Source organism: Saccostrea echinata, unplaced genomic scaffold (genome assembly GCF_033153115.1).
Source record: "Saccostrea echinata isolate AGI-Se365-2 ecotype Australia unplaced genomic scaffold, CSIRO_AGI_Sech_v1 ptg000008l, whole genome shotgun sequence".
Classification (NCBI taxonomy): Eukaryota; Metazoa; Mollusca; class Bivalvia; order Ostreida; family Ostreidae; genus Saccostrea; species Saccostrea echinata.
Window position 1 is genome coordinate 10,641,689 of NW_026889757.1, and position 24,281 is coordinate 10,665,969.

General features: G+C 31.9%; 1 protein-coding gene across 1 annotated transcript in view; it reads right to left on the reverse strand.

Moving 5' to 3' along the window:
- LOC133181352 (receptor for retinol uptake stra6-like) overlaps window positions 1-22,230 on the reverse strand; it is a 36,569-nt gene extending 14,339 nt beyond the window's left edge. Inside the window, exons 1-4 of the mRNA XM_061315871.1 lie at window positions 22,073-22,230; window positions 11,039-11,099; window positions 9,973-10,058; window positions 582-715 (exon numbers count right to left, since the gene is read on the reverse strand). Coding sequence (XP_061171855.1) covers window positions 582-715; window positions 9,973-10,058; window positions 11,039-11,099; window positions 22,073-22,230 — 439 coding nt within the window. The remainder of the gene's footprint in view (window positions 1-581; window positions 716-9,972; window positions 10,059-11,038; window positions 11,100-22,072) is intronic.
- Between the last annotated feature and the right edge of the window lie 2,051 nt (window positions 22,231-24,281).

Consider the following 24,281-nt stretch of genomic DNA (forward strand, 5'->3'; position numbering starts at 1 on the left):
AGTAGATATAAATTTTAAAATTAAATACATGTTTATGCCTCATAAAGCTTATTCCAGGTACTATAGAAAATGTGTTCTGTTTTTCAAAATTGTAATTTTTAAACTCATAAACAAAGATTCTTGAGAGACTCTCTACCGGATATTTGAATTGGAATAAACGTACAAAATCTGTTTCTATATGTCTAAAGAAACTTATTCAATAAAATTTACTACATGTCCAACTTACATGTAGCATGTTGGGCATGAACCATCAACCCGGAAACTTTAATATTACAATTTGAGAGTTATTTTGTGCCATCATAACAAATGAATGTTGATATAATGTATGTGGTCATGGTTTATCCGCTAGATTATATAGTCTGCACTTTTTGTAATTTCAAGAATATCTAGAAAAATTTTCAATTTTACATTTTCCTTATTTGGTCCTAAATCTTTAAATGCCAGAAGACTAAGTATCTTAAAAACCCGGATATATGAAACTGTGTAAAATTAAAGAAAAACACGTTTTTCAAAAGTTTACAGTTGCAGTTTAAATTCATATAAAGATTACATACTGAATATTAATGTACAAACCAACAGACCTTTCAAGTATGTGGGACCGTCGTAGTTGAATGCATATTTAGCTTCAAACACTATATCGGAGCAAAGACGGGCAAGAGTCCCAAATGCTGCAGCATAGGAAAACCTGTGAGACCTCTTTAGAATATCCATGGGGCTGAAAAGAAAGACTTTCCATCATTTCCTGGGTCTTTTTCCTTAAAATAATTTGCGTTTAGTTAGCGTGTAAAAGTCCAAATCTCTACTGACGGAAACCTGTCAAAACCTGTCAAATCTAATTTTTCTTATTGTTTGGAATTTTAAAAAAAATGTAATGTGCAAGTTTTTCAAATGCATCTTTTACAAAGATGGCTCAGTGATAGAGCACTTGATTAGTAATGCAAGGGTTACGGCTTCGCTTCCCCGTCCAGAAACACATTTACATTGTAAATATTGGTTTAATCCTCTTTACTTTTAAAGGATGACTGCACTTAAGGACATGCGAAAATTGTGACAAAATAAACTTTTAGTATTTTTCTTTTAACTGCAGGATTGGTAATATCCAATCTACAACTTTACGTAATTATATTAAATAAAATTAAGTACGAATACTTTTTCAAAGGCAGGAGTCAGCGCAATTTATCGAATCTCCGTACGATAATGAGGACGCACACTTTTTTCACTGACTTTATACATAGTCAGCCTTTGTCTGTTTAACAGTAGTTATATATTTGCATTTATAATGTTGTATTAAAAGGAGATTAATAGACAAACATGCGCTAATGTTTAAAAAGAGAAAAAAACTGCTTCGATCCTCTTACATTCGTTCTCTCTATTGTGAACAAGGGTTGTGACATGTTGAATATTGTAATTCACCACGTGATTTCTTACCTCAGGAAACTCTGTGAATACTAAATTTCGTCACGTGACTTATAAGGTAGCATGTTTTATGCCAACTAGGATATTGTGTTCGAATACGTTAAATTGTCAGGCATCGATTTAAAATATTCTTTACTTATATGGACGTGCTCATATTGTTAATTTCGTTTTGAAAGCTTGGTAAAAAAGTATATTTGTGCCATACAGGATAAAGAGGGACGTGGAAAAGAGTGATCATGTATTTTTAATGCATGTCATTGTTAAATTTATCTATTCTAATTTTAGACCCATTCTTACAATGTTAGCTCCACTTCTCAGGAATACCTAATGTTCAATCAAGAGCAGGTAAAAGTAAATTCTCTATATTTGGAAAGCAAAAAGGACAAAAAAATATAGAATTATTTCATTGTATCACAGTCTAAAATCATTTTAACATTTAAATTTGGTGCAAATTGATAGGATTCTGTAACAAATAGTAAGTTAAGATATGAAAGCAACAGAAGCGACCGAAAGAGACCCAAAAACCGGCGTTAAATGCAGTCATCCTTTGGTCAACCTTGTTCAGATAAACTTTTGTTGAGTGTCTTAAAAGGATCGTCAGTACTAATCCGGAACACCCTGCAATTCTACTCAGCCTTTTATCACTGAGCCATCCAGTCCAAAATCCACTGTCTACATATCCCAATTTACCAAAAACGTCCTTAATTAATTTTCTCTAAAAAAGTGTGCTTGAGACCATTCCTGTTATCATTTTTTCTTAACAAAAAATGCACTTTTTTTAATGATTTTGCAGACCTATTATTTTCTCTGTTTTTCATTTCTTAAAAGAAATAAACGGTGTTTAAATTATTTCGTTCTTAATTGATTATTGGTAACAGAGTGCTCCTTTATTGGCCAACCTTTTCGTAATCCTATGAAGCAGAATTTAATCAAAAATTCTAGATCTACATGTAAATAAAGTTCTTTTTGTGGCCTTCAATTTGACATATAAGACATGTCGACTACGTAATATCAATTACAAATTTTCATACAAATTTAGAATCGATATTATCAGTGAGCTCAGTATAAAAGATGTCACAGAGTCTGACACATCTGTTTCATATTTGGATGTTTTACTGACCAACTAACTTATATGATGAACGGGATGATTTCAGCTTGTCCATCGTTTATTTCCATAATTCCATCAGAATTATGTATCAACATAGGAATATTCCTTTATCATCAATATAAGCTGTCTATTCATCAGTATTGTTTCCGGTATGTACATAGGCACCCGACATAGAGAGTATATGTGCCAGGTACGAACAATTCTTAAACCGAGGCAGAAAACCGTCAAATAAGTTATTGTAACTGACTTCCAAATTGTACACCCGAATAGTGTGGAATTAAGATGGTGAACTCCAGTTTAGGGCGACAAAGTGGAAAGGCTCTGCCATATAGCGGGCGAGAGCGCTGTCCAGCATAGTGCAAGCCAGCCGTTAACTGTGTAAAATGTACAAAACAGCAAATTACATACAATTACATAATATTTACAGGAGAGCTATTTACATGTATCAGTTATTTAATCAATTCTTTGTATCGTCCAGGAGATAAATGTTTACTCAAGTCTTTCACCCTGAAGTCCTTTGACATCCGTATGTTCAAACTGGCCGAAGGCACTTTGATCATTGTCTACGATTTGTCCCAGATAAACATAAACATTTTTACACATAATTTCCTTGGTCACAAAACGATCGAGGGCTTTACAAATTTTGCTTCGTCTCATTAAGTTCTATAATCGTCATAATGCCCTCATATACAGAGTATCGTTTGGTCAATTTTGCTTGTCATATTTCATACGAAATGTTAGGTAATTGTTTTCATACTAATTTTGACTACAGATTACAGGTCAGTATAAAGGACCCAAAGCGGGTGTGACCTATAAAGAAAGGATTCTTACTACTTTTAGGCACCTGATCTCGCCTCTAGTGTTTCCAGGGGTTCCTATGTTTCCATGGACTTAAAACCATAAACTGAGAACAGATGTTACTCAAAATTTCATTAGTATATCATTGAGATAATTTTAAATACAACAAAGACGATGGGTGAGCAAGGCATGCAGAATGCCTATAGCTTTAGATATATAACAAGAGGCCCAAGGGCCTTAACGGTCACCTGAGTATAATACAACAATATAGAGGATCCATGGAGTATAAAGTGAACTGAAAGGTGAAGCTGTTGCCCAAAGCAAGAAAAATAGGGTGATCAGGATCAACAAAATAATTAGTCTACTGTTCATTAACAGTTCATAAATTAGGTTCTAATCTGTTCCCCAGGAGCAGAGAAGAAGATTTTCACTATCACCATACAGTATATTAACAAATTATCAGGGATTCTGTACTATTTTAATTTCTTGATGAAATCTCTTACATTGGACTCTCTTGGTCTTTGTTGAACATTGAATAAGACAGGTTATTTTTGTCTCATTTTTATTTATCTATTACTTACAAGTCTACCTGATCATTTAAACTATAAAAGTACTTTTTGTATTATACAATAAAAAATCTTGCATAATTCTCCTATTCTATTAACCTTTCAAGTACATTATTCACAGTGATTAATTATCAAAAGTAAATGGCAAAGGGGAATAACTCCTCTCAGTTGAATACAAATTAATAGAGCCCTGGCCAGGACCAGAACACTTGAACAAATGGTCCAGATGTTCAAAAATCTTTATTAAAACTTTTACTGTTTTTACCTCTAATATGCCCAGGTGCAGAGAAGATTTTCAAAGAAATAATGTATTTTTACTACAGATTCACTATATTATCAATAGAGCCCCCCCCCCCCAGCACCACAGCCCCTTATTGGGGGCCATGAATTTCACAATTTTGGTAGAGTCGCCCTTGCTTATCATAACTATGTATTCAATTTGTTTCAATAATACCCAGGAGAAGAGAAGATTTTCAAAGAAATAATGCACTAGTCTTTCACTACATGATCTATATAGCCCGTCCTAGCACCAGAACCCCTGACCCTGGGGCCATGAATTTCACAATTTTGGTAGAGTCACCCTTGCTTATCATAACTATGTATTCAATTTGTTTCAATAATATCCAGAAGTAGAGAAGAAGATTTTTCAAAGAATAAATGCATTTTCACTATCTGATTTATATAGCCCCGTCCTAGCACCAGAACCCCTGACCCTGGGGCCATAATTTCACAATTTTGGAAAAAGCATCCTTGTGCACCATTACTATGCACTTAGTTTGTTTAAATAATACCCAGGATCAGAGAAGAAGATTTTCAAAGAATTAATGCATTTTCACTATATAATCAATAGAGCCCCACCCTACCACCAGAACCCCTGACCCTGGGGCCATGAAATTCACAATTTTGGAAAAGGCATCATTGCTTGTCATAACCATGCACTTAGTTTGTTTAAATAATACCTTGGAGAAGAGAAGAAGATTTTCAAAGAAATAATGCACTTTCACTATATAATCAATAGAGCCCCACCCAACCACCAGAACCCCTGACCCAGGGGCCATGAAATTCACAATTTTGGAAAAGGCATCAATGCTTATTATAACCATGCACTTAGTTTGTTTATATAATATCCAGGAATAGAGAAGAAGATTTTCAAAGAATTAATGCATTTTCACTATATAAACAATAGAGCCCCCCTTACACCAGAACCCCTGACCCTGGGGCCATGAAATTCACAATTTTGGATAAGGCATCAATGCTTATTATAACCATGCACTTAGTTTGTTTATATAATATCCAGGAGCAGAGAAGAAGATTTTCAAAGAAATAATGCACTTTCACTGTATAATCAATAGAGCCCCCCCCCCCCCTTACACCAGAACCCCTGATCCTGGGGCCGAGAATTTCAAAATTTTGGAAAAATCATCCTTGTGCACCATTATCATGCACTTAGTTTGTTTCAATAACACCCAGGAGCAGAGAAGAAGATTTTCAAAGAATTAATGCATTTTCACTATATAATAAATAGAGCCCTACCCAATACCAGAACCCCTGACCCTGGGGCCATGAATTTTACAATTTTGGAAAAGGCATCATTGCTTCTCATAACCATGCACTTAGTTTGTTTAAATAATACCCAGGAGCAGAGAAGAAGATTTTCAAAGAAATAATGTATTTTCACTATATGATCTATATAGCCCCACCCTAGCACCAGAACCCCTGACCCTGGGGCCATGAATTTCACAATTTCGGAAAGGGCATCATTGCTTGTCATAACCATGCACTTAGTTTGTTTAAATAATACCTTGGAGAAGAGAAGAAGATTTTCAAAGAAATAATGCACTTTCACTATATGCTCTATATAGCCCCCCCCCCCAGCACCAGAACCCCTGGCCCTGGGGCCATGAAATTCACAATTTTGGATAAGGCATCAATGCTTATTATAACCATGCACTTAGTTTGTTTATATAATACCCAGGAGCAGAGAAGAATATTTTCAAAGAATTAATGCATTTTCACTATATAATCAATACCCCCCCCCCTTTACACCAGAACCCCTGACCCTGAGGCCATGAATTCACAATTTTGGAATATTCATCCTTGTGCACCATTATCATGCACTTAGATTGTTTAAAAAACACCAAGGAGCAGAGAAGAAGATTTTCAAAGAATTAATGCATTTTGACTATATAATCTATAGAGCCCCACCCTAATACCAGAACCCCTGACCCTGGGGCCACGAATTTCACAATTTTGGAAAAGGCATCATTGCTTGTCATAACCATGCACTTAGTTTGTTTAAATAATACCCAGGAGAAGAGAAGAAGATTTTCAAAGAAATAATGCACTTTCACTATATGATCTATATAGCCCCGCCCAACCACCAGAACCCCTGACCCTGGGGCCATGAATTTCAAAATTTTGGAAAAATCATCCTTGTGCACCATTATCATGCACTTAGTTTGTTTCAATAACACCCTGGAGCAGAGAAGAAGATTTTCAAAGAATTAGTGCATTTTCACTATATAATAAATAGAGCCCTACCCTAATACCAGAACCCCTGACCCTGGGGCCATGAATTTCACAATTTTGGAAAAGGCATCATTGCTTGTCATAACCATGCATTTAGTTTGTTTAAATAATACCCAGGAGCAGAGAAGAAGATTTTCAAAGAAATAATGTATTTTCACTATATGATCTATATAGCCCCACCCTAGCACCAGAACCCCTGACCCTGGGGCCATGAATTTCACAATTTTGGTAGAGGGCCCAATGCTTATTACAATCATGTCAACAGTTTGACTGCTTGATGTCCAGGAGTAAAGAAGAAGATTTTTAAAGATTGCATCAATTTTGGTGGTTTTAGCTCCACCCCTCAAGCCCCAGGGGGGCAGGGACCATGAAATTCAAAATTTTTGTTCCCCTTCACCCAAAGATGCTATATGCCAAAATTGGTTGAAATTGGTTGAGCGGTTCTAGAGAAGAATTTGAAAATGTTCAAAAGTTAACGCACGACGGACGACGCACGACGACAGACAAAAACGGATAGCAATAGGTCACCTGAGTGACTCAGGTGACCTAAAAATTAATTATAATAATAATAATGTGGTATTTGTGGGGTTCGAACCCTAGCAATTAAAATCTTAAGTATCATTTTCTTTTGAGACTAACACGCTAACCACTACGCTACACAGATCCTGATGAATGTTGGCATTTAATAAATGGACTTCAAGTATTTCTCGGAAAGATGCGAATGCTGTGTCATAAAAGTGTATTTTTAAGGCATATTGGGTCTTCACTCCATGTTTTTGTTTACCCAAAAATGTATATTTTTACGCAAACTTTGAGAATAAACTTTCAAAAATATGGAGCGAAAACCAACTCATATCGAAAAATTGTGGTATGGTTTGAGAAAAATGATCTTTTTTGCCCTCTTTAGTGTGTGTTGTCCGGTTGAAATACACAAGTTGGTTCTTCGTTTAATAATTTATTAACTGTCCAAAACTTGGCGTTTTCTACTTGATCTGGAGTCGGCGTGGACAGTGCAAGGTCCAGTTTCCAACTGAAGATCTTGTATTAAACAACCAATTAATTGTCCCCCGCCTTCGCGAAAGCGAGGGGACATTAAATCTCATTCGTCTTTATGTCAGTCTGTCTGCCGGTCTGTCCATCTGTCAGTCTGTCCGTCTATCTGTCTGTCTGTCACAAAAACTTTAATCTCGGTCATAACTTTTGAATGAGAAGAGATGGGGCTTTCATATTTCACATGTACATTACCTGTGTCAAGACCTTTTCAAATACACTATGATTTTTGACCCCGTGACCTTGAACTGGAAGGTTGACCTACTTTTCAAAAATTTTAACATTACTTTAAATTGGTCATAACTTTTGAATGAGAAGAGATAGTGGTTTCAATTTTGATATGTGTATTATTTGTGACAAGACCTTTCCAAATATACTACGATTTTTGACCCCGTGACCTTGACCTCAAAGTTTGACATACTCTTCAAAATTTTTATCTTTGCTTATAACTTTTGGTTGAGAATAGAGAGGGCTATCATATTTAACATGTGCATTTCTGATAAGTAGTGTTTCCGAGCATGCTATGATTCTTGACCCTTTGACTTTCATGTGTGATCTAATTTTCAAAAATTTTAACTTTTGTGATTTTTTTTAATGACATATGATAGGACGTTTATATTTGGCAAGTGCATTACCTGTGTCAAAATTTTTCCGAATGTGCTATGATATTTTACCCCGTGACCTTGACCTTCAAGTTTGACCTAAATTTCAAACATTTCATTAGTGTTGCTAACTTCTGAAGGAACGAAGATTATGGCATTCATATTTGACATGTGCATTACTTGTGACGATTAGCATTTTCAAATGTACTATGATTTTTAATCCCATAACCTTGACCTTGAAGTTTGACAAAATTTTCAAAAATTTTAACATTGCATATAACATTTGATTTGGAGAAGATATGACTTTTACATTTGACATGTGCATTACCCGTTTCAAGACCTTTAAGATTGTGCTCTATGGTTTTTGATTTTTTTTTTCACATGTTCATTACTTGTGACAAGACCTTTTGGATTTTATTATGATATTTGACCTCATGACCTTGATCTTGAAGTTTCATGTAGTTTTGAGAAGCAATAATCTTTGCCATAGTTATAATTACTACAATAATTTACGTCTCTTTTGTATAATGCACAGACAAGACAGGACACACAAACAAGACAGTTACAATAAGCCATAAATAATGGCATTCCATCCACTTAGTCTGCAATATCTGATATTTTCCAGGCTTTTTTTTACGATTTTGATATTTGAATTGCCTGGAAAACTGACGTTTTCCAGGCTTTTTTTACGATTTTGATATTTGACGTGCCTGGAAAGTTATCCACTAAGACACAGAAAGGGGGGACCACAATTCTTTGAATTTGCTTGTAACAACAATATAAGAAGTAATACTGAGTAACTCTGAGCAGAAGGACATAATTGACATAATTGAATAATAATTAACACGTTAACTTAAGAACAGGTGGTATCAAATGTCTTGCAGTCAAGGTGTACTATGTTACAATTAGCACTTTCAAAGAAAATCATTGTCTCTTAAGAATACGTTCAAATGTGACCAAGGAAATTATGTGTAAAATGTATGTGTTAATCCGGGACAGTTCGTAGACAATGCTCAAAGTGCCTCCGGTCAGTTTGAACACACGGATGTCAAAGGACTTCAGGGTTAAAGACTTGAGTAATCATTTATCTCCTGGACGATACATAGAAATGATTAAATCATTGATAAATAGTTCTCTTGTTAATATAATGTAATTGTATGTAATTTGCTGTTTTGTACATTTTACACATTTAACGGCTGGCTTGCGCCAAGACAGCCACGCTGGACAGCGCTCTCGTCCGCCATATGGCAGAGCATGTCCACGATTAGCATCTTAATTCCACACTATTCGGGTGTACAATCTAGACGCCATATGTGTATGCTATTTCATATAGGCAAATAATTTCAGTCTTTGTGTGATTTTGGCATATTGTGGAGATTTTACATAAAGTATACTTTTAATAATAATATAGTATATTTTTATATGATATATCAAAGAAAAATTTGTTATAATTGAGATTTATTTTTTCACCTTTCGACCATCTTCTTCTTTTATGCCTCTGTATTTGAGTATAATACAGACATGCAACCTCTTAAACATCTTTGTCAAAAAAAGTCATGATATTTAAATTGGATGTCTAGGAGATGGGGGGGGGGGGGGGGGGGGCTTGGGGTGTTCATCCCACTTTTCTGTCCGTGGCTTTCCTGAGTACCACTCTGCCCCCTAGTATTACAGGGTCGTAAATTTTGACGAAGGTCTGTTCTCTTGGGGTCTTTTCTCGATGTTGTATTGTTTACAGAATTTATGAGATTTTTCATGTATTCGTTATCTTCACTATTTAGATTACTTAGCTTTGTTTCTTCAGGATTGGGTTGAGTTTCCTGTGTATGTATGTTTGAACTGAATCTCTTGTGGTTTCTCAAACTTACAAAATATGATCTGCTTTTATGAAAATTATACTCACAATACAAGTCCTGGTCTTCCATTTAACAGGTGCAGTTTTTGCTTAGTTCGTCGAGTTAAAAACGCCAAAATCAATGTGCAAATAGCCTGAAATTTGAAGAGTAAATAGCATTATGTAGCTGGTTTGATTGTGTTATTTTCATTCTGCGTTCAAGACTTGTTCAAATTGTTAAACAGATGAATGATTTTCATGTTTGGACTTTGTAAATGTCTCGAGATTATGATGAATAATTATAGTTCCTAACATATTTACTGTAGAAATATTTACGTTAGGGCAACTAACTTTATTATTATATTTAATTATATATGCAGTTATATATACTTGACATGTTGACAAAGCTAATTTACATGTCTACGTAACCCAAATAACTAAATCATATATGTAGCTTAGATATTTGGCAACGATCAATCGCATAAATTCTTCAAAAACACATCTTATTTGAAACAGTTTTTTTTAACCAGTATTTCAATTTTTCCAACAATTTTTAGTCAGTCCAGCCATATGGAAGATATTATTATATTTATTTCAGAAATAATGGGCGCCGGGTCACTTTTCATTAGTGTCATATTTCTGATCCCTATCTGCAAGTTATTTTGGTTACAAAGACTTGTAAGTTAGCTATGTCAATATGTCACGTAACATGTATGCGTCGCTAACAAACAAATAATTAGATCGCGTTTCACTTTAATGATCAATTGATAAAGCATGATAACATTGTTAAATTTGACTTTGCATATTAAATGTCCATCTTGGCACAATATGTACATATAAAACTGTGTACTTTCTAATTTTATGCTGCATGCATGTTAACAAAAATATTTTGCATATCTACAACATAATTTTAACAAAGATATAGTTTGTTATCATAGAAAAAGAAATTGAAGATTGGGGGGAAAACATTCCATCATATTCGATGAATGAACAGATTTGATCTGTAAATGAAAAAAGAATAATAGATTTCGTAATTGTTTACTTATTCGTGAATATAAAGTTCAATTCTATGGTTGTAACTAATGAAAATCAAATATGAAAACAATATATGCTAAATGAATAGATAAAAATTTACCGCTGGTAGAAGTAAGGAGAGCCTGAATTCTTGGTGTGGTATAACTGTTGGACAATCTTTTCTAAATGAAAGAGGAAAAAAGTTGAGAACAATACAAACTAACAATGCAATTTAAGTGTGCTCTTTTCTTTTTTAATGTTTTGGATGAAAAAAAAGCGTTTTTCACAATTTATATACATGTATACCAGGGATGGGGTAATTGAAAAAAGTAATTGTAATTGACTGTAATTAATTACATTTTTTGAAGTAATTGGAAGTAATTTGTAATTGAACATTTTTTCAATTACTTGTAATTGTAATTTAATTAATTACACTGAAAAAATACCATGTAATTTCAATTACTTTTTCAATTACATTCAATTACTTTATATAATACACATTCATGATATATTGTCACCACTACCTCCCCATTTTACTGGGTTTTTATTTTATTGTAAAACATATCCTCAATCCTTCAATTAAACAAAATCTGAAGTTAATGTTTACAAACAAATAATTAAATGATTGGCTTGATAATAATAATCTGGTTCTTTGTAATCATTATGTTAATTTTGAATTTTTTTAATTTATGTTTATAAATCTGAATTTTGATCCACCCTTCTTAGGTCTATTCAGCTATGAAACACACATTTATTATATTTCAATCTTTGTTGTTTGATCAATGATAAAGAAAAAAAAAGTGTGTGTCATTATAAAGTTCTCTCTTGTTGGGGAGTGATAATTGCCCTACAGATCACAACTATAAATTGCAATCAAAACAAATCAACTCCTCTAAAGAGATATTCATTCCATGATTTAGAAGACAAAGCCAATGGAGATAATTATTTCAATCTAAAATGCTCCGCTAGCTTTAGAAAAGAAAAACTTTCAATTTGATAATTATTTTAACATCCAAACAGATTTTTATGAATGAATTTTCTATCTGTACAATTCTGATTTATGAAGTAAAATTGTTTAACATAAATAGCAATTTAGGATGTTCAGGTTACCTTCAAAGGAAATATTTAATTTGAGGGGTTACAGTTGCGACTCATTTTACTCTATTAAAATACCCACTTTTAATCAAATATCATAAGCCATGCAATTTGTGTACACGTAGGTTTTGTGTGGTGGAAACTGCATCAATCTGTTCTCGAATAGTTCTTTAAGAGATTCTTTGATGTTTTGTAAATAAATGTTATAAATTAAACCACAATGATTCACAATGCCTATAGCATATTATTTCTTGTACTCTATGTGCAGAGGCTGAGCTTGTATACAAATAAATGATGTTCTGTATATTCATTGACAAGGGTTATAAAAATTTTCAAAAAAAAATTAAAAATGTAATTTGTAATTTAATTAATTACTTTTGCAAAGTAATTGTAATTTAATTAATTACACGTCTCAGAAAGCCTGTAATTTAATTGTAATTTGATTGAAGAAAAAAGTCAAAGTAATTGTAATTTAATTAATTACTTTTTAAAGTAATTGACCCCATCCCTGATGTATACTAATCATCGAGCTCCTCAAATTGTTTCTTATCTACTCTCTTTATTTATTTATTTATTTATTTATTTATTTATTTATTTATTTTGGTCAAATGATTTTGTCGAGAGAAACCAGTGTTTTCATATCATCTTTTCTATATACCTAAAACTCTGCTCTGACGTGCATGAAAAAAAAATGCCTCCAAGGGCCCTACTTCTAACAAATTTTGATGTAGTCTATACGAGGGGTGTTTGGACGTTAATTTGACATATTGTTCAAGGTTCTGCTGTTCATGACGATAGTTGGAATGAACCCGAATTTTCTTTGTCGTATAGCGATCATTGTTTGTATACATTACATGTAGAGCAGATTTAAACGAACGTATGATTAACGCTATAGGTAATCTATTATGTAGTTTTGTTCGAATAATTATTTTTAGATCGGGTATCATACTCACGAAAATCTATTTATCTAAAAGGTTAATCTTGCTGTAAAAATTTTTAATTTGGCTTCGTATAATTACTATACAAATGGTTTAAACTATTCTGCAAACACAGCGGATGGTGTTTATTTATTCAAAATATTTTCTAAGGGTGGTTTAAGCTCTAACTGAAAATTTGCTTTATACTGATCATTGAATGACATCATAATAAGATTTGCTATATATTTTTACTCTTTATTATTTAAAATAAAATTATGTTTCACATTTAAAATTTCAGTAAAAGCATCCATTTGTTTCAGGAAAAAGGATGCTCAAAAACATGTTAAAAGAAAATTGTAAAAGATTTTTTACAGCCTTTGTTATTGCTAAATCACATAACACAGTTTTCTAATCAAGCCATCCATATTTTTGCATTCTCCTAAAATCATTACTTTTTGTATCTATATTAAACTTCTAAATAATTTGAATCTAAAAACAACATGTACAACCAAAAAAAAAGCTATATGATAAAAAAAAAAACGCTTTATCCCGATTTTTTGGTATCACATGACCTTAAAATTAATATACAATTTACGAAGTTCTCGATTATTGGAAGTCAATCTGTAAAAGTTACTTGCATGTACCTGAAAAGGTGAGAATATTGAACTGGTTAATTTTCTGATGTAAACACTAAAAATTGACAGAAATATATACAGTTGAACTTCCTTAACTCGTATGTCGATATCTCAAATACCATGGATATGTCAAAGTGAGTTTGAAGTCTCAATCGCTTTTTCTTTATCTATTTTTACCTTGATATCTCGTATCATCAGATATCTCGAAGTTTTTTCTCGGTCCCATCGGGTTCGAGATAACGAAGTTTGACTGTACATGTATATTTTCAAAAATATAATTATATATATGTAAATTATAATAATGAAACTTATAAAACTTATATACAGATGGAATTGGTTGCTTAAATTTAATTGTACAAATGAGTAGATTGGAAATAAAAATCTAACGATTATTTACTTACAGAAAAGCTACGTAAGAAAAATTGGTTCCAACACTGATATCCGCCACGGATATTAACAGATCCGTCATATAAGTTCTTATCGATGTCATTGTAACAATCTGTAATCAAAATAAAAAATCTACATTTTGTTTGAAAATGCTGCCGTATTGTTAATTAAAACTATAAGAGTGACAATCTTTAAAAAGCATAGTGTGACAATACTCGTGATTAAGAAGACTGATAAAGTTTATATAACTGTTTTATTATTACAACCCAAAATGGCAAACAAACAAAAGTCTCTCTAAGCAACAAGCGTTCACCAAAGGTCTCGGAGCCAAGGATGGTAAAAGGCTCCTGATACCAAGCGCTCACCAGGTTTTATACTGGAGGGTACAGAACGAGTGTTATATATTTGGAAACAGGAATCAGATCACATCTTAATGAGTATTAAGTTCGTCTTCATTATCTCCCATAAAAGAGCTCCCAAAGAAGTTTTTCATTAGCATATTATTGTCTTTCCATATCAGAGAGGATCATGTGTGATCTATGTCCAGTCCACTAGATGCGTAGGAGATATCATATCATTACCAGATGCTGGTCAGTAGAGTGGTCTGCACATTCTTGCACATTGTCCGGTTAATTAGACGTTCACATTAGTTTCTATTCCCGACCCTCTCAGTGTATATAGTGGTGTAGTAGATAATAAGATTAAGGTTAATACATTTATGAAAATATACTGAATATTATTTCACAACAATAAATAATAATCTTAATATTTAAATTTATGCTGTCATTGTGTTACAATAGTGTGTGCTCCTGAGCAAAATCATTTTTTTTTTCATTTAAACTATAAACATTTTGAGCATTCAATTTGATTAGAAGTTATCATGAAAGGTATTTTTTGTTTAAGTCTGGATAGAATTGATATATTATTATACCTGCGATACATCACCGATACAACATCTCCAATTACTGCGTGGGATCTGTACAAAGAACTTTTTCGTTCTCCCAAATCATTGATACAGCTACATCAGGGCCTAAAGCAACTACTCTATATTCATATCCTTCAGTGGCGGATCCAGGAATCTTGAAGGGGGGGGCGACCAATTTGAGGTCGGGGTAGGGGTCCACAGTCACACCAAAAAATTGCCCCTCCCCCTCTAAATCCGCCATGCAGTGTCCATATATTTTAATCCATGAACTTTTCTTCAACTACATCCTTGTAGAACATGTAATGAGTTCTTTCAAGACCAAGATTCGCGAAATATTTAATACTACTCCCATGCTTCAAAAAATTGTGAAAAAGACGCACAATTCAGTGACCGAGATTAACCGCTGAAGTTTTACCCGATTAAGACAATAAAAATAATTTTACTCACTAATTATACTTGATAATCATGAACTCATTCATAGTTGAAAAAAACTTCGATCCTCCAAGGCAGCTGTAGGTGCGAAAAAAAAAAGCAGAATGACGAGCCACAAGGCCAGAATTTCAGATTTTATACTCTGATAATCAATCTCAGGCTCTCCCAATTATGGCATGATTCGAAACGATTAATACCTCCAATTTAAGATGATCATGCTGCACAATTATAAGCATACTATATTTAAGATTTTATCATTCATTGAGGATACCTATTGCTTCCTGTAAAAATTCCTAAGTAAACTTTTAATATACATGCCAAATATATGGATTTCTTTGTTCAAACTGGTGTTTTTACATAAGACATACAAAAATCAACAGTTTAATGATGACAACAAATTTCAATAAATATTGATTATCAAAATGTGATACTAGTAGTTGATAACACACAAACACCTCCTCTCACACACACATATACAAATTAATACCCACATTATGTCTTTTAAGATTGCCTTCCCATCCGAGTCAGTCACCCGAAAAACTTGAACGACCAGTTCTTCTATTTCGCAATTTCTCCCACAATTCTCACGGTCGCCCTTCCAAATGTTAATTTAACAGCCTAATGCATCTAGTCCTGTATAAACTGATGGATCTCGCGAGAGGGCTAAAATAGGCTTTGCATGCTGCCCAATCCCATTCATTTTTTTTTTAAATAAAATTATGTATAATTAAGCCGATGAAACACACCTTATTGTTATGGATTTTATTCTTTAAAGAATCACATGGCCAATTTGACCTAGTTAACCTGACTTTGTTGACATGTCGGTCACTCAGAAATGTATAGATTGGGGCCTCTTTAAGGGTTCTGGGTCGAATGGTTCGTGTGAATGTGTAGTTTTGAAATGTAACCTTAAATAACTTGAGTGATAGAGATGATGGAAAAAATGGATTGATTTTCTAACTGATTTTTACCCTCTTTGAAATAATGTTACAATGCAAGATGTGGAAAATATCTTTCCCTGCTATTACTCACTGTTGTCTGGAACCTAAACACTTTACCTGTGTAAATATGTAAACACTAACTGAAGTGATCTACCTGGGACCTGATTAGAACATTTAATTAGTGAACATAATGTTTAGATAATTTTCGGAAAAGAAAACTGCGATGATTTCAACGACGAGGTATCATATACAAAGAAAGATTAAATGAAAAACCCCTCCCCCAACCCCCCACCCTTGACTTCGTTTACACTTGAAGGATCAACGCTTTTGTGTCGCATAAAACCTTATTTTTACATCATTGATTTTTGTAAATAGTGCATGAGTTCCTTTATGATCTAGTTTTAAAGTGTGTAATAGTCACGGTCCAAATTTCATATTTTTAATTTTATTCCTCATTTTACATGTAGTTCTATTGCTTTTATGGCTCTATTTTCTTTCTTTTTTTCAATATTTCTAAGTTCAAGGTTTCGATCGCGATTTCCTTTCATTTTTTTTAAAAAATATTTTCATAATTAATCATTAACTCTTAACTCTTTTTTAAATTTTGATTTAACATTTAAATCTAATCATTATATTAATTGGTCATTTGCAATTAACTAAATTAATAATTTTTTTTTTTGTTTTTAAATTAATTCATTCATAAATTAATTTTAAAAATATCTTTTTTTTAGAAATAAAACTAGTTAGACATGATTTCTTGACGCATCAAGGGTGGATCATTAATGCAATTGTTATGATAGGTGAACTTAATACGTGTACATTCTCAACATATATATATGTATATTAATGCAATAAGTATTTTTGATAGTCCAGTTACCCATTAAATTGCTTGATTATTTCTTTCCTTAATCCTCTCATCACTAGAACACCTTATCTTATCTTCCTTCAATGAATAAAAATCTGTAAAACAGTTTATCGCGTGTTGCCATCTTTAATTTGTGATGTTTAATAATTTGTTTGAAATTCTTAGATGTATTATTAACAATGGCATACAATTTTAGCAGACACAAAATAACGAAGATGAGCTATAAACCAATTTTGTAAAGGGAGATAATCCAAATTTTCCAGTAATTACAACTAAACAGAAAAATCATGATAATGGGTCTTAAAACGCCACTGACTTGCCCGCACTAAGTAGAGTTCAGACCCATAAAGATAGAGAGAGAGAGAGAGAGAGAGCAAATTTTTTTTATGCTGAAAATCAAAAGAATCGTTGCATGAAGTGTCTTTGAATTTAACCATGTGTTAAGAGCTTCAGACGTCATTGACACAACCAATAAATGGCATGTAAATAATCTAATTGCTGCAAATGAGACCTTTTGACAAAATACTGTGTAGGTGTAATGATCAATGAACAGTATAAATATAGTAAATATTCATTACATAATTCGCTTTCAAATCAAATCGGTGAAAAATCATCTCAGATTCATACATTTTCCCGCAAGAGTTCTCGTTCGTTGAACGAAATATCTCGAGAACATCCAAACGTAGAAACTTGATTAAAATAGTGCATAAGAAACGTTTTTCTATTAAAAGTGAAGCCAACTCAGTTATGCTCCAAAAGCACCTTCCTATTTTTTATTTGGTAAACGCACTACTAAATTAAGGCACAACTGTGTATTAAACTAAGATTTATATAAACGTAATATTATTGACATTCCTTATAGTTCTTGTGGTAAACGTATATATATTATCAAATGTCAGCTTTATGTTGAGTTATTTGGATTTTCCAACACATCCATGTATGTTTCGTTAATCATTTTAAGTAACTGTAGAATGTTATCAACAGACATGTATTTATATATTCTGAATCTTGTGATTTATAATCATTGATTGTTATTCATTATTCGTAAGGTTGTGATTCATATGCGAAATGATTTTTATTCCAAAACTTGATATTCATATTCGAAATCTAAAGTCTATAGTCAGTACCTTCGAAAACTTGTTATTTAACTGCAAGAACTTTTCATGTCTGTGTAACACTTAACAATTAAATTTTTAAAATGATTTAGATTTTTAGAATTTAAATATCTTAATTCAAATTTCTTAGTTTTAAGAACTCAAATTGATTTCGTATTTTGAAATTTGATATTTAAGCTCAAAAATCTAAATTTCCAAATTTCCAATTTTAAAATTTTAAATTTTTAGATTAAAACAATTTGGAATATTCAAAGTAAAAATCTAAAAATTTGAAATTTATAAACGACGTTTTATCAGTTTACAATGGATACTTCCATTTTTATGTCTAGTCGACTAAAAATATCCACTTAACTCGAAATAAAAAATATTGCAGAGTCTGTAACACATATTTGGATGTGTACTGACTATAGATGATACGGGCCAACCTTTGATTGAATTGTATGACAAACGCTCAACTTTCCTGATTTATGTAGTAATATTCCGCTATCACCCGCAAATGGTGTTTATGTCTCCAAGCATGCTCTGAGTACGATCAAATTTTAAACTAAAGCATGCTACTGACAGATAAGTTGATATAACAAGGTTTTCAACAATCTCGTTTAAAGTCAGCGTTTTGTTAATTCTATGGTCGTTATAATCATCTTGTAAGCAAATACGAGCGTTGATTCAAAAGAAATGTCAATACTGCTATAAAATCTTCAATAATCGAATGTAATCAACACAATTTGACATACTAATATCCTAATCTATTTAGATTTTTGCCTTTAAATTTCATTCGATTATATAAAGTGTTTTTAAAAAATATTAAAATAAACACAACGTTATGTTTTGTCTATCGCCGCACGGTCAGAATATTAACGACGTCATTATGACGTTACTCTTCGGCACTCACTTTCAATCATTTTCAGATCATCTGCATATCTTTTTAACCTCTCATGTGCTTCTTTTCTATAATCATTATTTCTATTTTGCTAAAGGTTCTAGTTTTAAAATTAATTGAACTTTTTTCCAAATGTTATTTCTAAATTCATTTCTTTTTGCGTAAATCTTATGCATCATCAGATTCAAAATGAGCGTCGAAGAGAAACGTCATAATGACGACGGTATATTCTTGCCGTGCGGCGATAATCGAGACCCAGCTTTGTTTTTATTTTGATATTTTATAAAGTATTGTATAAATCTTAGTGAAATTTTAAGACAAATGTCAAAACAGATAGACGTATTAGTATATAAACTTTTTTTTGAAAACTTTCAAATTATTTATGATTTATATCAGATGTGCCATTACTTTTGGATAAACCCTCGTATAACCTTTCAGAGGGTCATATTTTGGCTGACTTGTTTCATACCAATTGTTAGACTTTAGTTTTTATACTAATTTTGACTACGGAATATTCCATCTACCTGATCAATACTTAAGGCTCACACCGGGGTGTGACCGGTCTATAGTGGACTTTTACTCCTCCTAGGCACCTGATCCCGCCTCATTAATTTCCAAGGGTCTGTGTTTTATGCCTTGCTCAAAGATTTTTATTGTATATAGATTTTTTTAGATCGATCACTATTTGTTTTCTTCACCTTTTTAATTTCTTTTTGTATTGAAGAAAACGTTGAGAAGATTTGGATTCATTAAAGGGTGAAAACTAATTATATTCAGTGCAAAAATTTTATTCAAGATAACTTTTTAAAATGACATCATTCGTGAAACGTCAAAGTGAAAAAAAATCACAAAACAAAATTGATGTTATCCAGTAGTGAAATTTATTCATGGCTGAGAAAAGACTGGTTCGATATCCTACTAGTTAACCGAACAATTTTTTTCAAATGCACGATTGCAGTTGACTGCAAATACAATCTACAATAATATCTAGAAGTTTTATTCTTTAAATATATGCAACCTGAAATTTTTGAACATCAAGCGCTGATTCATATTTGCTTCAAAATTATGATCAACTTTAGATTGCTGCACGTTTATTCTTAAAAAATAAGTAATCAACATGTAAATTAACTCCTGAAGTCGTTAATAAAAAAGCTTTTAAGTTTTCATACCGTGTCTAAAAGACCACTTAGCACTCGTTTATTTCTTTTTTGTTTTCGTCCAATTTTGAAATTAATGGATGAGTTTTAAATGAGATTTATCTGTTCAAAATTATTATTAAAACGAATATAAATTAAAGATCAATTCTCTGAGCTCCTCATCCACCTGGAGTATATGGAGGGACATTACCCACTATTGTCAAAAATGAATACATTTTGGTGGTTTTAATTTCACTGTTTTCGGGATCAAAGAATTTTCGGCGATCATTGAGCAATCGTGAATATAGTTGACATATTAAATGTAGCAAACCTTGCTTTCCTCTTTCGTCATAAATTATGGAAATTCATTAGAAAACCAAAAGTGAATAACAAAGTGAATAACAACGGCGGGTACGTTTGCTAAAAATGATCTATCATAACTTTCGTTGTTTTTAAAGAAAAATCTTTGAAATTCCAAATATTTAATGACGGGAAACGAAATGTTTGAGATAACAAACAGTATTCAAGCTCAAAAGTCCATTAAACAATACAAATTTTGGAGCAGAGCAAACACGGACCTCTAAAGATCAGAGGTGGGATCAGGTGCCATGGAGGCCGGTCACACCCTTGTCATGATCGGGAAGTAACGGAAAAATCCGTCGATAATTCAGTGTGTAAATGATGGCCCAACAATCAGTATGAATAACGTCAGTCAGCATTTGACTTAATGAAAAATTGTATTTCCTGACAAGGTCATTGTATCGACCATAGAACTTTTTAGATTTTAAATAAGACTGCTGATATTCTTGTTTCATCAACTTGTTTGTCAATACCTCACTTTAGAAATTGCTCATACGTAGAGCATGCTCTTGCGTATCGAATCAACTGTGAGATATAAACCCCGTATGCAGGCGATGAAGGTATATTGCTGCATAAGTTATTAATAAATAAGTAATACGTAATTAATTAACTCCCCCTCCTGGAAATGTAGCTATAATTAAAATTGGGAAATATTAAATACGTGAAATTAAAGACGTTTGCAGTATTTTGCACATTTTATTTTGTACTTTTTCTTGCATGATATCGGTCAAGCTATCATATAACATAGGACAGCTGACGTGAAAACGGGCGAAAATGGAAAGTCCTAAAAATCATGTGATAGACAGCATCGCCACATAGTTTTGTAATTGGATGTAATTTTTATCCAATCCCTGTGTTTTCCTAAAAACACACACAAATCATTTCAAAACACAAACCACGGGGGTTTCTTAACGTGTTAATTAATTATACTATAATTATGTATTTGTAATATGAAAATTGAATGTAAACAAATTTACATCTTTAAAGTATTGACGTAAATTAAGCAGTATTTTAAAAGAGATTAATTTTATTTACAAAGTGCTGTAAATAACAACCAACAAGAAAAAGAAAAAACATGTCCGGGAAGGCGCCGTTTCTCTTCTCAAATGGGATGATATCTGATCATGTTTTGACAGGCTTAGAATTTGAAACAGAACGTCCATATCTACAAGTAAAATTTTTTAAAAGAAGATTGTATATTTCAAACTAGGAAAGTTTTGTTTGTCTCTCTGAAGAAATAATTTACATGTATATGCATATTTCAAAGTAGGAAGATTGTGTCAACTCTTTCTAAAGACTAAAAGTTTTACATATAGACTTGAGATAAGAATTAGATAGCTTGTTTTTGATATACATTGTTTAATCAATTACAGATTCCATGCTACATATCTTTGGAATGGTCTATTTTGTAATTAAGGAAATATATTTCTGTATGTAAATTATGGCCAATAAGAAGGAAATATGTACCTTGGTCGAGCCAGTATCAGATAATACATATTCAATTCCTGAATATATCGCCTTAGTTCCTCGATGCTAGAAATAGATGTTGGTCTTTCTGGAGGAGCTAATAACTCTGTAGCTTCAAATTTTGCCGCGGTAACTATACCAAATCCAAAGACGACCATAACAAATAATAACACAGTCTGTGATGTTATCCTGTAAAAGAAATAATGTTTTGCAATGATTTCGGTTTTCCATTTGAAGAATTTATGAACATTTAGCTGACAGACTTATAATCGCTAAAACTTTTTAGATGGTATATGGACGGTCTCCAGAGTATTATAAGTCTTACAAGAAACGCTGCTCAGAAATTACCTTAAATTAAAAAAAGCATATTATACATTGCAATCAATTAAAATGATGTTATATGGAATTTTTATAAAACTTCGAAACTATAAAAATGGAAGCTTTTAATTGTATACGGTATTATTTAGAAATTTTAAACTTGATGTAAAATTTCTAAGCAATCAAGTTTAGAAACTTTATAGATTAAACAATTTGTAGATTCTGTGCTACATGTATACATCGTTTTATTCCATGACTTAACCCTTTTTTTTTAAATATACAAAATCATTAGAATCGGATCCTATCCCAGAATTTTATCTCAATTGCTAATATTTACAGTCTGCGTATCCTTATCATTTAGGAAATTAAGTTTTTGTTTATAAATTTATGTTTTTGATACAAATCTATGTTTGTTTTTTTAAATGAGTTGAAAACATAAAATATTTTGGGTTTTTTTTTTAAGTGAACACATTTGTTTTAAATTTTGAATAGGTTAAGATTTTTTTTCAAGCAACGTAAATCGGATATACATGTACTACTAGTATTTTAGTTAGAAAATGATTTTTATGAAGAATATTTGACAGACGATTTATAACATATTTTACTGCGATATGCAATTGGTATTGAAAAAAGTTCACTCTTTTTTTTTTTTTTTTTTTTTTTTTTTTTTTGTATAAATTTTTTTTGAATACATTCGATTTTAAACCAAAGAAAGTGCCAGTAAAACCCTTTTTCATGATTTTTTTTTTTACTTCTTGTTGTGGAACTTATTAGCTTAAAGAAATCAAGTCAGGTAGTTGGATAACCTACTTTCCACATTTGTATTTAATTTTGAATAGGTTAATTTGTTATTTCAAGCAAAGTAAATCAGATATACCTGTTCTAGTATTTTAGTTAGAAAAAGATTTTTATGAAGAATATTTGATATACGATTTATTATTACTGCGTTATGCAATTGGTATGGAAAAAAGTTCACTTATTTTTTTTGTAAAAAAAAAAAAAAAAAAAAAATTGGAATACATTCGAAAAGATTTTAAATTAAAAAAGTGTCAGTAAAATCCTTTGTCGTGATTTTTTTTTAACTTCTTGTTACGGAACATATCAGCTTTAAGAAACCACGTCAGGTAGTTGGACAACCTACTATTCCACATTTGTATTTAATCTTGAATAGGTTAAGATTGTTATTTCAAGCAACGGAAATCGGATTTACATGTACTAGTATTTTAGTTTGGAAATGATTTTTATGAAAAATATTTGATAGACGATTTATTATTACTGCGTTATGCAATTGGTATGAAAAAAAGTTCACTTCTTTTTTTTGTATAAAATTTTTTTTGAATACATTCGAAAAGATTTTAAACTAAAAAGTGTCAGTAAAATCCTTTTTCATGATTTTTTTTACTTCTTGTTGTGGAACTTATTACCTTAAAAAAACCACGTCAGGTAGTTGGATAACCTACTTTCCACATTTGTAGGTTAATTTGTTATTTCAAGCAAAGTAAATCAGATATACCTGTTCTAGTATTTTAGTTAGAAAAAGATTTTTATGAAGAATATTTGATGGACGATTTATTATTACTGCGTTATGCAATTGGTATGGAAAAAAAGTTCATTATTTTTTTGTAAAAAAAAAAATTTTGAAATACATTCAAAAAGAATTTAAACTAAAAAAGTGTCAGTAAAATCCTTTGTCGTGATTTTTTTTTTTACTTCTTGTTACGGAACTTATCAGCTTTGAGAAACCACGTCAGGTAGTTGGACAACCTACTATTCCACATTTGTATTTAATCTTGAATAGGTTAAGATTGTTATTTCAAGCAAGGGAAATCGGATTTACATGTACTAGTATTTTAGTTAGGAAATGATTATTATGAAGAATATTTGATAGACG